Source organism: Aptenodytes patagonicus, chromosome 1, assembly GCF_965638725.1.
Source record: "Aptenodytes patagonicus chromosome 1, bAptPat1.pri.cur, whole genome shotgun sequence".
NCBI lineage: Eukaryota > Metazoa > Chordata > Aves > Sphenisciformes > Spheniscidae > Aptenodytes > Aptenodytes patagonicus.
In genome coordinates, this window is record NC_134949.1 from 166,295,505 (window position 1) to 166,310,598 (window position 15,094).

At 41.0% G+C, this 15,094-nt stretch overlaps 1 protein-coding gene across 4 annotated transcripts in view; it reads right to left on the minus strand.

Moving 5' to 3' along the window:
• The window catches only part of PCCA (propionyl-CoA carboxylase subunit alpha), a 303,202-nt gene that overhangs the window by 66,965 nt on the left and 221,143 nt on the right, over positions 1-15,094 (minus strand). For all 4 annotated transcript variants that reach the window (XR_012997326.1, XM_076361576.1, XM_076361600.1 and 1 more), the window contains one exon: positions 7,774-7,872. Coding sequence is in view for 3 of the 4 variants with exons in the window: in XM_076361576.1 (XP_076217691.1) it covers positions 7,774-7,872 (99 nt within the window). In the remaining variant the exon portion in view is untranslated. The remainder of the gene's footprint in view (positions 1-7,773; positions 7,873-15,094) is intronic.

A 15,094-nucleotide genomic window follows, 5' to 3' on the forward strand; every position in this document is an offset into this window, starting at 1 on the left:
CCCAGCTGAAGAAAAAAAACAACCCTTATTTTCATGAAAGAATCAGTAAGGGTGGTGGTATGTGCTCTTTGCTTCTGCTGCTCAATTTAAAAAAAAAAAGAAAAAGAAAAAGGCAGCAATAATCTGTAATTTCATGATGTTTTATTTCCTTGAATTTCCCCCTTCCCTTCACACATTCTCCATTCAAACCATGGACAAGAGTGTGGAGTCAGCCTTGAGTTAAACTGATTTCACACAAATTGCAGACCACTCATGAGATTCAGGTACTTGCTATTTAAAGTAGACATTAATACAAATACTGTGGTATGACAGTAAAGGATATCCGATATTTTTTAAGGCTTCATGACTCAGAAGCTGGGCATGATGCTGTTGTATAGGCATACATGTATTCAGGGCTCATTTTAAAAATTAGTAATTTTAAAAATTTTGACTAACACCCACGTCAATGAAGCCATAATAGCAATATTTGTTTTAATATGCATTATGGCCAATTACAGCAAGAAGCAGCAAAAAGGCCAGCTTTTATACGCCTTCCCTTTCCCTACAACCCTTGGAAATAAAGGAAGTCTCAGTCCTTCCTTAGATCACCCATGATCAAATGGTGAAACCTAAGTGGTACAATTATTAATTTTCTTGTGCAGAATCTTTCACAAACTCAGCAAGTTGAATTTTCTAATAATTATCTAAAGCAGATCACTCAGGTCTTTCCAAGTACACCTAGGAGATATGCATTGAATCATGTATGCTGATGAAGTTTCAGAATTCCTTCTAACTATGACTTTTCTCTGCTTCTGTGTCTGGTCCTTTGGGAGGGATCCACCTCCACCCCCAAGAACAGCTATGTTGTTTGCCAAGGGTGACAGCAGGACCTCAATATCTGTGCTCTAGAATGCAGCACAGCTTCAAAGTTTCCTGGTAAAGCCTCCTTGCCAAGAGTTTATCTTTTTTTTCCTTGCCCACATGGTTTCCCTCCCCTCCCCAGCCCTTACCAACCAGAAGTGATAGTTCAATAGGAAAATCAGCTCCATGCTTGGTTTTGGCCAAAAAAGCCAAAGGAAACATTTGACGTTATTAATGAGAACAGATAACAAATCAGCGAACACCATTAAGTTATGGTAGAAGTCTAAGTTTTGCCCCATGCTTTTAACTCTGAGCACAGTCCTGGTCCCCACAGCTCAGAAAGAAGATAACAGAAATGGAAGATGTTCAGAGAGCAACATAAACATAAAGACAGGCTTCTCTGCAAGGAACAACTCTGCACCACTGAAGAGAGGCAACTGAGTGAGGATACAAGAAGCGTGGACCCAGTGGGTAAAGATTAACTGCTCACGGTCTCTTCCAATACAGGAACTAGCAGGAATTCAAATGAAGCTAAAGGACACTGCCACAGCAATTATTAGGCAATGATTGCTGCAACAAGCAACTTGCCGAAATCTACAAGTTCTCTTTGCGCAACTGCAGGGAAAGAATTAACAACAATAACAGTGCCCTGACCAAGAGATACTAATACTTTCAAAAAAAATTTAAAAGCCTGAAACACAGCAAGGTATACTACACTGTACGCAATAGGCTTTTGTATTTGTCGTCTACCTGGGATATGAGTCCTTGTTTGTACTTGTTTCAAATGCCAAGAGAGCGTCAAGTGAGGCGATAAAAATCAGTTTCTCTCTATCGTATCCACTGATCATTTTTGGAGTTTCGAGGCTGAGCTCTAGTTTTCTCAGATTACTGTGGCTGGATGAGCAAACAGGAAAACACGGGCAGCCTATGTTTCTATACTGCTAAATAAAGGAGGGCCATGGACTGATGCCTGGTCCCAAAGCCAAATGGCAATGACTATCTCAGTCCCACTGCTTGAGTCTATACGGCAATCTATAACAGGTTTGTCTAGGTCAGCCATAACTGGAACAGGCTGAAACAAAGCCAGGGAACGAGCTACCAATTAATCAATACAGGCCATCAGGAATCCAGTGCTGGGGCTCACGCTCTGGCTTTTCTTTACCTGACAGTATAGCTATTTGGATATAGTATATCCAAATGTCTGCCCCTGTTTGCGAATCATTGTGTGTCCCTCTTCTAAAGATAACCTAGCAAAAATAATTCCGAAATCATGGGTAAATGACAAGTAGAGTGGGTGCAGTAATTGCACAGCACAAAAGAACAGACTGCTGAGCAGTCTTCATGTACACTGCTCACTAAAGCTTCCCAAAATCATTTTAAAGGTTTAAGAAAATGAGTGTGCTGAAGTAATGGTACTTTAGACCTGAAACCTATATAATATATCATTATCACAGATTACACCTGAGATCTCAAAACAGTAAAAAAAAAAAATATATATATATAGGTAATTTTTCTAAAAAAATATTACACATTTGAAAAAAGTCTCCATGGGGTTGAAGGAAATGAATACTTGGGCATAGGCTTTGTTCTCCTGTCAGACATTCCCAGGAACAAAGGCTTCATAACCTACAGCATTTTCGTTTTTTCTGCTCTTATAAACCAAAATAATAATCAAAAGAAACATTGTATCAGAGAAGCACTTAAATTTGTCATATCCCAGGATGCAGAATATACTCCTCCTGCTGCAATTGTTGATGCAATAAATAAATTAAATGAAAAAATAATAAGCGATGCCATCACTGAATTCCCTGTAACACTGTAAGTAGAGAAAACTCCACTAATAAATCTTCATCTACTTCATTTACAAAAACACTTGAAGCTTGAGACTGATGATTTCAGCTTTACAGGATCACGTTCTTGTTTATTAACTCCATTACTCTCTTAATTACACCTTGCTGTAACTGATAAAGACCTTTTTACTGCAGAGTTTGGGGTGTCCAACAGAGTTACAGAACAGTTAGGCTGGAAGGGACCTCTGGAAATCAGGTAGTCGTATTCCCTTGTTCAAAGCAAGGCTAATGTCAAAGTAATATCGAGCTACTCAGGACCTTGTCCAATTGAGTTCTATGTCCTACAGAGCTTCAGTTCAGCAGAGACCAATCCTCTGAAAGGCAGGAAATATAAAGAGGAGGCATCACTAATGCCACTGTAAAATTGCGTTGCTGAAGCTGCCAAAAGCCACCAAGAGTTTTCCAGGCTCCAGGCAGAATGCCTGCACTACCTTTAGAGGGTGAAAGGTTTCATTACAGAAAGCTAGCAGAGCTATGAAACCAGTGTGGGCCGACAATATGCCAGTGGAAAGGCTGTGTGCATACAATATAGAATCATAGAATCATTAAGGTTGGAAAAGACCTCTAAGATCATCAAGTCCAACCGTCAACCCAACACCACCATGCCCACTAAACCATGTCCCCAAGTGCCTCATCTACTTGTCTTTTAAATACCTCCAGGGATGGGGACTCCGCCACTTCCCTGGGCAGCCTCTTCCAATGTTTAACTACTCCTTCAGTAAAGAAATTTTTCCTCATGTCCAATCTAAACCTCCCCTGGTGCAACTTGAGGCCATTTCCTCTCATCCTATCGCTAGTTACTTGGGAGAAGAGAACGACACCCACCTCGCTACAACCTCCTTTCAGGTAGTTGTAGAGAGCGATGAGGTCTCCCCTCAGCCTCCTTTTCTCCAGGCTAAACAACCCCGGTTCCCTCAGCCGCTCCTCATAAGACTTGTTCTCCAGACCCTTCACCAGCTTCGTTGCCCTTCTCTGGACACGCTCCAGCACCTCGACGTCCTTCTTGTAGTGAGGGGCCCAAAACTGAACACAGTATTCAAGGTGCGGCCTCACCAGTGCAATATGACAAAGAGGTACAAGTGTTTGCAAAAGATGGTGACAAATAATTTATTCTGGCTCAGAATCCTTTTGCTATAGGGAACTGTCTGCAAGTAAGTGGTATATAAGGATGGGGTGAGTGTTTGATGATGGGATCAATGAAAGCAGAGCATTTAACAGCGCTAAGGAGTTATAACATTTGTCCATGTGGTGTTGCCATAGAGCAGCCTCAGAATTTGAATGGTCGGTGGGGTGGTTTTTGAGAACTTGCCCAAACACAAGTAGTGCCAAAGCAAAGAGGATTTGAGGATCTCCTGCACGCATTTTTTTTCTTGGGCAACCTGCCCTCTCTGCAGATAGCTGATCTTCCTGCACAGCGTCCCAGTAGAAGGCACCTACTTGCAAGCTGACTGTAGTAAGGACAGACTTGCAGTTAGGTTCAAGTCCACCTGCCGGACTTCACAGATTCATTGATTTATCTTCAGGTCCCCTTAGATTCTGGTTCACATGAGGGAATAAAAGGAGATGTTCAGCTCTATGGAAAAGGCAGCTTATTCCCTTCTCTCCTTCAACCCCCTCCCCAGTTCATACGCACAGGGAGAGAGAAGATATCATAGATGACAACTTCTGCAGGCACAGGGCTCACTGAAATCCAGCTTACTTGTACATGGGAGCAGAGACAGAGGGATAAAAATGCCCTCATTGTCCCAAAATACGCCTGCTGCCTTTCTTCCAACTGCTGTTACTTTCCAGGATACCATTCTCCCTTCCAGTTTCCACTGGAGTTCTTATGGTTCTCTTCCACAACTCAACCAACCTCCTCTTTTCCCCTCGCTCTTCATAGGAATCATTAAGCGCCTCAATTATTTGTTTATTTTTACTCTAAATATTGCCTGAAAGGCTATACCATATTCAAATTATGTTTTACATATAAATGTATTTTAAATAGGTATTTTCAATTAAATAACAGGCAATCCCTTCAAATCTAAATCCTCAGGAAGACATATTGTAACCACATGCCTATATAGTTACTTCTCTGATTTTCAGCAAAGGCAGATTCCAAAAACACAATAGCCAGGTGTAAGTCAGATTCTGAGCCACTAACATCTTTGGAAACAGGTAGGGGAAATCATTTTGGCAAAGTATTTCTGCACACAAAAATTTCATTTGCTTGGTAAACAAAATCCTACACTTCACAATGCGTTAAATTCAGCCTCTCCAAATGAGAGGTAGAGTCTAGTCATAAGTGGAGAAAATGCTGAGAAACTGGGATTAGCTGAGGAATTACTAAAAACAACAACAACAAAAAACCATGAGGGAATCTGCGTACTTCCAGAAATGCTATGGGGTCTGCCCACACGCTCATCCCTGGAGACTGCATCATAGAAATCTCTTGCTCAAATTATCCCAAGTTTTCATCAGCTCATCACCTTCTATAACATCCTATGGATTTCACAGCAATCCAAAGCAGCACAAAGATTTCAGAGCCCTTACGCTGCAGCCAAACGGACCTGCAGTATACCCCAGGGTTTTGGTCCCTCTATCACCTGGGGACCTGGCCAGGCACTCCGCAGTGCCCATCTGCTGCACACAGATGGGCTTCCTCGCAAGGGAAACAAAAGCGGGAGGGAGGGGGCTGCCACACATCCTAGTTGTGCCCTGATATGCCCTAGACAGACTGTGACCAGGGCATATACCTCTTCTCAGGCGCTCAGATGTATTCCCAGGTCCCATACTCTAGAAATAGTCTTAGAAAACCTGGTTTTTAAATTCATAGATCTTCTTAACTCTGTGGCAGAGTTGGTGCTCTGCTTTGCTCATTGAGCCTTTAGCAGGAGTGGAAATACAGGAGCATGCTTAATTACTTATTTTTAAATGTGCGACAAATATGCAACAATTTGAATGTCTAGACTATAATTTACATAAATACATTTTAAACCAAAACATTTTAAAATTATTTATTTCCTGCTTCTATGCTTAAGTGCTTTGCTGGATTGGGGCCAGACTGCAGGATCGAGCCGAAGGTGCATAAATCAAACCTTCAAAGAAATATAATGTTCACAAAGACTGTATTTGGTTGAGCAAATTTAGAAGAATGAAACCAACTATGAAGAGAAATTAGATTGGCTGAAAATTAATAAAGCACAGCTGGAATTATTCGATTCATCCATATTTGTTGCTTAAATGGCTCTAGGGCTAAGTCTTGCTGAAAGAAGATACTTCAAGACTCAGGGGTCAATTGCTTTTGGAGACAAATTGACCTACAGGAATACACTTGTCTAATTTGGTTCTTGCAGCGGGGCAAGTCTAGAGAAATATATAACCAAAAAACCAATTTAGATTCCAGTGAGTGGGTATCAGAGGTCAAGTTTAAGGTTCCCATAAATTTACATATATACACACACTAAAAGATTAATAACTTTTCAAGCTACTGGGTTTCTTTTCTAAAAGCAAAGACATAGATAACATCTGAGAAAGAAAACAACATTATGTGCTTATTCCACATTCTGTTGAACAGATACCATGCAGCCAGCTCATTGCCTATTGCTGTGGCTAGCCCTGCAGTATTTCATACAATTTGGGCATACTCAGGGCGTGCAGGTAACATTATTGCTGGCTCAGCTCCTAGAATAAAGCATGTTCAGATCTCACGATCATTAATTTTGAAATTCATTTTATGTGCCAGTTCAGATATTACACTTTTAGTTAACTGGTCTTACTACTATTAGTATATGGAGACCTGTATCCAGCCATATATTTATTATATACTTTGCAATGAGGCCTTCTGAATACTGCTCTAAATATAATGCTTTTCTCCTAGACAAATTTTGTATGTTCATACATCGGTATTGTTTCCTACTGAAAATCAGGAATTTCCTTTATAAAATAGCAGTGAAAGGGACCAATATTAAAATATAAAACTACACTTTAGAATACAAAATTATTTTAGATATATGCAAGCCCTGAAGCTGGCATTAACCTTCCAAGAAATCTACAAAACATAAGTCCAGAATTTACTTGGGCACGTTATGAAAATTTTACTCTCAGTCAATACTATCCTTGAAAGATATAATATTTCTTATCTTCAAGTTGCAGTCTTTTAAATTCAGTCACAGCAAGAACAACATTTCCATTTGGGTAATTTACCAGGGGTGAAAATGAAAAAATAAATTCACATACTTCACTGTAAATTGTCAGAAATCTGACCACTGTACCACTGATAAACATATACAAAATAAACAGATAATAATGTTACATACAAAAATACTTTTACAAACTCAAAAAGTTCTTTTTTTTTGTTTTTTTCCTTTCACTACTTCCAGGCTCAATAGATATTTATAAATGAATGATTTCTCAAGAAATATATAAATCCTGACTGGCATTGCCTTCAGAAAATTTGCATGGCAGTTAAAGGCACACCTTTTTGTTTGGAGTTGCTTTCAAACACATTATTGGTCAGAAGAAAATGTGCATTAATCTTTTTTAGACCTCTTTTCTTAGAAACACATAGGTTTGGGATGTTTTCTACATTATTCTTTTCAAGTCATGGAACTTATCATATTTCATAAGAGCATATATAAAAACATATCACATGGGAGATGCACTGTCCTGCGACTTTCAATCTGCAAAGGCCCAAAGGTGGAAAAACCACTCAATCCAAACATGAGGAAGAGATTAATTTTACTGCAGGACCCCACTTTTTTGTAAACAGCAATCTGTTCTTTATTTCTTAAGTGATTAAGAAACTGTATCTCCTCACAGCCAGTAAGTAAAGAGATCATAGAAACCAGGGTAGATTTCTGGCTAAAATAAGCAACAACTTCTCTTTAAATGAATGATGTTCAAAACTCTAGATGAGTAAGTCTGAGATAAGTTCACTCCACTGAAGCTCTGGATGTATTCAAAGCAGAAAGATTGTGTTATTTGCACAACGTAACATAATTTTTATGATGCAGCAAGTTTAGACCCCACGTATCAGTATTATTTGTATACCCAAAGGCTTCTGGTTATCTGAGCTCTACAAACAAAGCGTTGGCGAGTTTACCTGTATAGTCCTCTGAGTGCCATCAATGGTGACAGACAATAAGGGTGAAGCCAGGTTCCACTCGCTGGTCACGTTTAGTTTCATCCCATCAACTTCCACCTGTTGTGACACCAAACAAGGCTGTTACTATGAAGACAGACAGAAAACTGATCTCAAGTTCATTACTGCATACAAAGCAGCAACCATTTTAAAACAGATGGCTCCCAAACAACCTGTCATGTTTACTGCTTCTGCCATAAAAGACAGGGTCCAACAACAGAGTCTTCCAGCTATCTCTGGGGAGAGGTGAAGGACCTGTGAACAGCTGCCTCTGAGTAGCAAGGTTTCAAGTGATTTCCAGCAAGTAACAAACAGCCATCCAACTTTTAAACCTATCTGGACATGCTACATTTACTGCAATTAGACAAGTAATGCATATAAATTCCAGTGACACCTTGCAACCCACACAACAGGGCTTGCATATAATATTCTCTCCAAGGACCAAGGAAGAACTTTTCCTATGCTTCTAATGAAGGGTTTTGCATTGTTATCTTAATTAATATGAGGCAGTAATTAATTCTTCATCGTTTTGCCTCAAAGTCCAGAAAAACTTTGCAAATTCTGTCATGTTTTCTTCCAATATACAGCTGATCAGAGGAATACAATTTCTGACTTGAATGCCAATATGGCTATCCAGAAAGAAATTTAAAAAAAAAAATCATCCCATGATTTTTATACAAGAATATTTCTATGTGAAGAGCAAAAGTCCTGAGTTGTGAAAAAAGTGTAAGTACACATAGAGTAGCTGTAATGACACTTCTGTTATTCTTCTATTGTATAATACTGCCTGTTTAAACACATGTATCAAGCGTTCAACCCTGTTAGAGCCTCAGAAGAAGAGCTAGATTATGAAAAAGAAAAATTACTATGCAAGGAGTAATATAATTACTGATTAAGGTTTGTGGCATGTTTTGGACACTCATCATGCTAATCAAGGTAGGTATATGATTTCAGTTATACATTTTTACTATAAACAGAAGAAAAATCATGGTTGGCTGATTTCCTTCCCCTCTCAAAATCTCCAAAATATTTTCAATCAGTAAATTGCAGACAATATTGATAACGACACAAATATTGCATACATTCTCAGTAAACTAGAAGAAAATGACTGCATTTAGAATAAAAGCTGAGCCCACATTTTTCAAAATAAAACTTATAAAGCCTGCTCTTTTAGATCTCAGACTAATCATTATTTCATCTTATAACAAGAACAGGCAACTGTAATCTTAATGTAACTTAAAAGAAACCCGTAACAGACAAATGCAGAGGAGCAATGTGTAATTTGATAATTTTATTTCAGTTAGGAAGAAAAACTCTGGCTTAAAAAACCTCTAATTTTATAGACTTTAGTTTAGAACACAAAATCTGTCTTTTAGTGATACAACCTACTCAATTTCTATAGGCTTTAACTATAAATAAAGTTACATGTAAAAAACACGAAGAAAAACAAGTCATTTATAATGGTTCACCAATAGGCCAGATTAGCTGGCACGCTTCAGGTACTTTACACTGCTCCAGTGATGCAAACCAGCCATAAACCTGGCTTGAGTTAAGCCAGACCTGCAGCTGGTTTGCATTGGCAGAGCACTGCAAAGCAGCTGGAACACGCCAGTGAACCTAGCCCGCTCTCAGCAAATACTGTCTTTATCGAGAACAGCAGAAACATCTGGAAAAGACTTTCCAAATGGAGAAAAGCAAATCCGGTGCTCTTCTCAACCCTCTTTGATTAGCAATTGAACTTTGGTAAGGGAATTATTTAAAAAGCTGTCTGTCACTACCGCTATAACCAAAGAAAGACTGTCTGCACTGGAGCCTGGGCCTGAAAACATCATTTACCATGTTCCACCAGGGAAGGAGGGGAGATGGTATGAAAGCATACCAGGCTACTGGCCACCAAAAAAACATCAACTGTATACCACACTTGTTGCACTGTGGAATTTACACGCAGCCTTGAAGAAAATCTATAGCCGATATCTATAGTCCTAGTGAAGGGTGTTCCAGTGGCAAGATGCAAGTTGATACCTCCACAACAAACTCGATTTAATCATTAGCTCTTTTGTCACTGTACAGACGAACAAAAGAAAAGTAAGCCAAGTGTGTCACAGCGGTAAATGATCCGTTTAAAATCCCTCACAAGGGTCTACACAAGTCTAGACATCATTGATTCCAGATTACATTAGTATCAAAAAATTTCTGGTGGAATCCATCCTGAAAGAAGAGATGCAAGCAGTCAGATGGCAGGTCTAAACAAACCGTGGCACTCTAGGAACACTATGGCTGCTTATGTGCCATAGAAAAACCAGCAGACAATATATTGCCTCTACTATGTTTTCCCCATTCAAGAAAGAATAAAGGGGTGGGGGAAGCGTTATTTGAACTAATGCATACCCCAGTAAACTGCAGCAGTCTTCTCACAGAACAGAGCTACAGGCTTTCACCTGGGGCTCACCACAGTATGTGTAACTGGGGAGGATGATGTGAAGCCAAGAGGATCACAAGGAAGTTGGCTATCTCTGCTCCAGTAGGTAGGATGACAAAGCCAGGAGGTCAAGCCATCAGAGAAAATGAACAAGGACTGAGGGTAAGAGATTTACCATGTAGTGAGCATGTTACTTTCACTACAAATGAGGGGAAAGCGGGGCGGGGGGGGGGGGGGGGGAACAAACAAGAAAACCCACAAACAGATGGGGGTTGAAATCAAACCAATGCTTTACCTAATAGAGCAAATCTTCCTTCTGCAGCTCAGCAGCCAACAGCCAAGCAAGGTTAGTCGGTGGAGGCAGGAGAATAGATAAGATGTTCAAAGAACTTGTCAGAAGTTTGCATTTACCTTCATTCCTCCTCCAGCAATGGATATGATAATAGAACCTAACAGTGCAATAAAACCAGGGCCTTTTTGCTTTAGTCTTGAGGGGGTGAAGGGGGACACGGGGCTGACTAATTGACTATTTCCTGTTTTATTTTGTTTCTGTGCTCATAAGACAGCCAGGAACGAACCATCACTCAATGGATACTAACACTGGAACTGTAGGGAGGAGATCCCAGTCAAATCACTCATGCAGTGGGCCACATTGCGCTTTACACCACAGCTATATAGTCTAGCTTTATCCTCAACTACTCAGTTCCAAGTGTGCACACGTGTGTGTATGCGTGCATATGCACATCATGTTGTGTGGAAGAATTACTCTACAGTAACTATGGTTGTCTGAACCATTGCTACGCTACATCAATGTGGCATGGTGGTGGTGGATTTTTTTTTTTAAATAGGATTCTTTGTCCCTGTGTAAGGGCATAAAAGATAAAAGCAGCCATGGCCCTCCTTTACAATTATTTCCAATTCAAAAGCTATTGTAAATGAGGTCTCAGAAAGAAGAATGACAAGTCCAAGACACGATGCTAGAAAAAGGTCAACAGCTTACTCTACTGTCACAACTTTGCAGACTTTCGCTGGCATGCACCTGAACTACACAAGTAGCAGCCCCTTCACCTCTTGTGGACTGAGCTCCTGATGTTCAGCATGATAGGTACCAGCTAACCAATAGTGCAAAGAGCTGCAAAGCATAATCTGCATTCAGTTTCCTTTAGAGAACATCATTTGGCATTCTATATGCATGTCAGGCAATTAAAGGAGGCAGCACAAGCCTGAGTGTTATAGCCCTGTTAATTTACTAATGCAGAGTCTCGCATACATCTGGCACATGTCACTTCTTTTCTCCTGGAAATGAAGGTGGTTTTCCAGGAGACCGGAGGGCAGCTCAAGCAGTTGTTTCCTGCCTGATGCTTCAAAACATTATGCCTCAAGTTCCTCATGCCAGCCTTGAGTCTGACTAACTTAAGTCTGCTGACTTAATCCCATGGTTCCAATTTTGCCTCCCAGCATGGTGTTTAACTCGACTTTAACTTGATGCTTTTGGTTTAACTCCTGGCCTAGAGAGTCCTGGCCCTAATTACTGGGTTATGCCACCCCTACCCTGATTCCTTACACCCCTTAATTCTACCTCTTGCTATAGCAGAAGTAATGGCTTTCCCTAGTCGATCCAATCAACCAAATGAAAAGTCATCCTCTGCAGACCTGCCTTGCTGAAATCTTTCTCTGCTCAAGACAGCTGCCCATGAAGATGTTACCTTTCAGGAAAACAAACGTTACTATTCACAGGAGATTTATGAATACTCAGTCTCATAGACTCCAACCCCTTCAACTGGCATTAATTTAGCTGTAAATCTAAGGCACATCCAGTAGGCAGCAAGGACTCTACAAACTGAAACTTTAAAATCATCCTGCAAAGAAGGAACAATGGTAGCAAGCATCGCTGTTGTAAACGTGAGGTAGCATACATGTTGGAGGACTTTCCTCAAGCCTACACAAAAGTAAAGACGTCCTCTTCTCTGGGAAAAGTAACTGTCTCGGGCAGAAGCCTCTTCACCTCCATTACTGCTAAACACAACCAACCCATGCCAAAATAGCAAGGAGATTCTTTTCATTTTTGAGTCAGGTAACGCTATTGCTTCTTGTGCAGAAGAGGGGGCGGGCAGAGGACTCATAGCACAGTGTGGCAATAGAGGGTCCAGCTGTAGGCAGCAGTATTCAGCAACAGTCAGTCTGCAGTGATCTCAGACTAAGCCAAATTGAGTTGGACAAAGCGCCTTTTGATTCCCAAGCAGATTTCACAAAATTCCTGAAATTCTCATCTAATCTACTGGCCAGCTAATGGAGAAGCACATGGAATGGAAAAGGCAAGAGAAAACTGTCGTGTGCCAAAGCTATCGTCCCTTACCTTTTGCAGTCCCATGTATCCCTAGAAATGAGGACAAAGTCTTTATGGAGCTGATGAGTCTAAGGCTTCCTTTAGAAGCATGATGCATGAAACCCCAGGCATTTTGTAAAATATTTTGCTAGTCCTCAATGTAAAAAACCCCTCTTTCCCAGTCAGAAGGAGAGCACAAACACTTAGCTTGCATCTCTCTGTATATTCCCAAAGCTAATAACCACAACACACTTCCTTATCATGAAGATTACCAGCCACCTGGAGGCTTGTAAGGGCTTGTAGTCATTTGCAGAGTTGTCTTGGCAATTACTGGGTCTTCCTATACAATTTTCTCCAACTCCCCCACATTGTCTTTAAGTACCTTGAATAAAAAGGGAGTCATATCTGCCACATTAGGAAATAGTATCAACCAAATAGTACTTCACATGTTGTCATTCATAAATGCAAAGAAACACATAAAGATTTCCCATGGGGGTAGTTCTTATTAGTTAAGCTCCTTCTTCTTGTATATGCTTTTTCTCCTGTTCTTTAGACTATATTTGCCAGTGCCCCAGGGTTATTACCCATAAAATGTTTGATGTTTTTCAGGGTCGTGTCCTGGAAGAGGTGACAGTGTACTCGTCAAGTTTACAGATGGCACAAAACTGGAGCAAACAGTTAACACACTCTAGGGCAAGGCTGCCATCCAGGGGGGGCCTAGACAGGCAAGAGGAAGGGGCTAATGGAAACTTTGTGAAATTCAAGACAAATTGTTAAGTCCAGCATGCGGGAAGGAAGAGCCCATTGCAATGATACAAGGCTGGGACCTGACTGGCTGGGGAGCAGCTCTGTGGAGAAGGACTTGGAGATGGGGGCAGACATGTCAGCTGGACATGAATGAGTCAGCAGCATGCCCTGGCAGCAAGGGCAGCTAACAGTATCTTGTGCTCTGTTAACAAAAGTATAGTCTGCTGACAGAGGGTAGTGATTAGCCCCCTCTACCCAAAACTCAGACCACATCTAGATACTACGTCCGCAAGAAAGACATTGACTTTGTTTAGTTATACAAAGTTCCCATTAGCTCATTCCTCCCGCCTGTCTAGGTCCCACTGGGTGGCAGCATTGCTCCTGACTGTATTGAGCAGCTTCCCCAATTCTGCATCTTCTGTAAATTTTATGACTGTGCACTCCCATTACCTCCTCCAGGTCACTGATAAGGTTGTTGAACAGGACTGGTCACAATACAGATCCTTGCAGACCCTTGATGACCTCCGAGTAGAGTACAACCCATTAACCATGACCCACTGAGCCTGACCACTCAACTGGCTTTTTATCCATCTGGTTATGCGAGATGGTGTCAAAAGACTTGTTAAAGTCAAGGTAAATGACATTCACTGCTCTCCCCTAGTCCACAAATCCTGTCAATTTATCATAGAAGGCTGTCAGGTTGATCAGCCCTCAGTAAATTCATGCTGACTATTCCCTATCACCTTCTTTATGTGCCCAGAACTTTGCTCCAAGAAGACTCACTTTATGAGCTTCCCAGGAATTGGAGTGAGGCTGACCAGGCTGTAGTTCCATGGGGTTTGCTTTTGGCCTTTTCTGAAGACTGGGGCAACATTTGCTTTTCTCCAGTAATGAGGGACCTTCTTCAACCTTCATGACCTTTCAAAGGTATAGACTGCAGTCTTGCTACCATATCAGTCAGCTCTCTTAGCACTCTTGGATGCAGTCTGTCTGGTCCCATGGATTTCCATGCCTTGAACTCTCCCAATCACTGACTTGATCTGCATCTGCCTCCTCCCTGAACTCTTTCACTAACAACAGAGGCCTGGGAGACTTTGCTGAAGACTGAAGCAAAGAAGTCATTAGGTGTCTTGGGCTTATCTGTGTCTGCTGTTACCGAATCACTTGTGATCCCTTTGTTGATGCAGCATTTCCCCTTTTCAGCTTTTTATTACTAATGCAGTGATCGAAGCTCTTCTCGTTGCTCCTTACATTCCTTGCAACTGTCAAGGCAAGCTTTGGCTTTCCTAACACCATCCCTTCATGCCCGGACAATTTTTCTAAATTCTTCCTTTGTATCCTGTCCCTGCTTCCACCTCTCAAATGCTGCCTTTTTGCACTGGAGCTCTACCATTATATCTGTTCTTAAAGAAGCTGTTTTCCTGAATATTCTTACACTTAGAGGATGCTGTCCTTAAAGACCTGCCAGCTTTTCTGAGCTCTTTTGCTCTTCAGAGCCATCTCTCACAGAACTCTCCCTACCTGCTAAATAAATAAAGAATAAGCTGAAGTCCACTAGCCTGAAGTCCAGGGTCTGTACCCTGCTAATCTTGTTCCTCACTCCCTTCAGGATCCTGAACACCAACCATTTATTTCATGGTTGCCACAGCCAAGGCTGTCATTGATCATTATGTCTTCAACCAGTTCTTCCTTGATAGTGAATAGCAGATCCAGCTGTGTCAACACAACTGGTACCATCCAGTACCAGTATCAACCAGTTATCCCAAACACCCTTCAGAAATCTTCCTGCT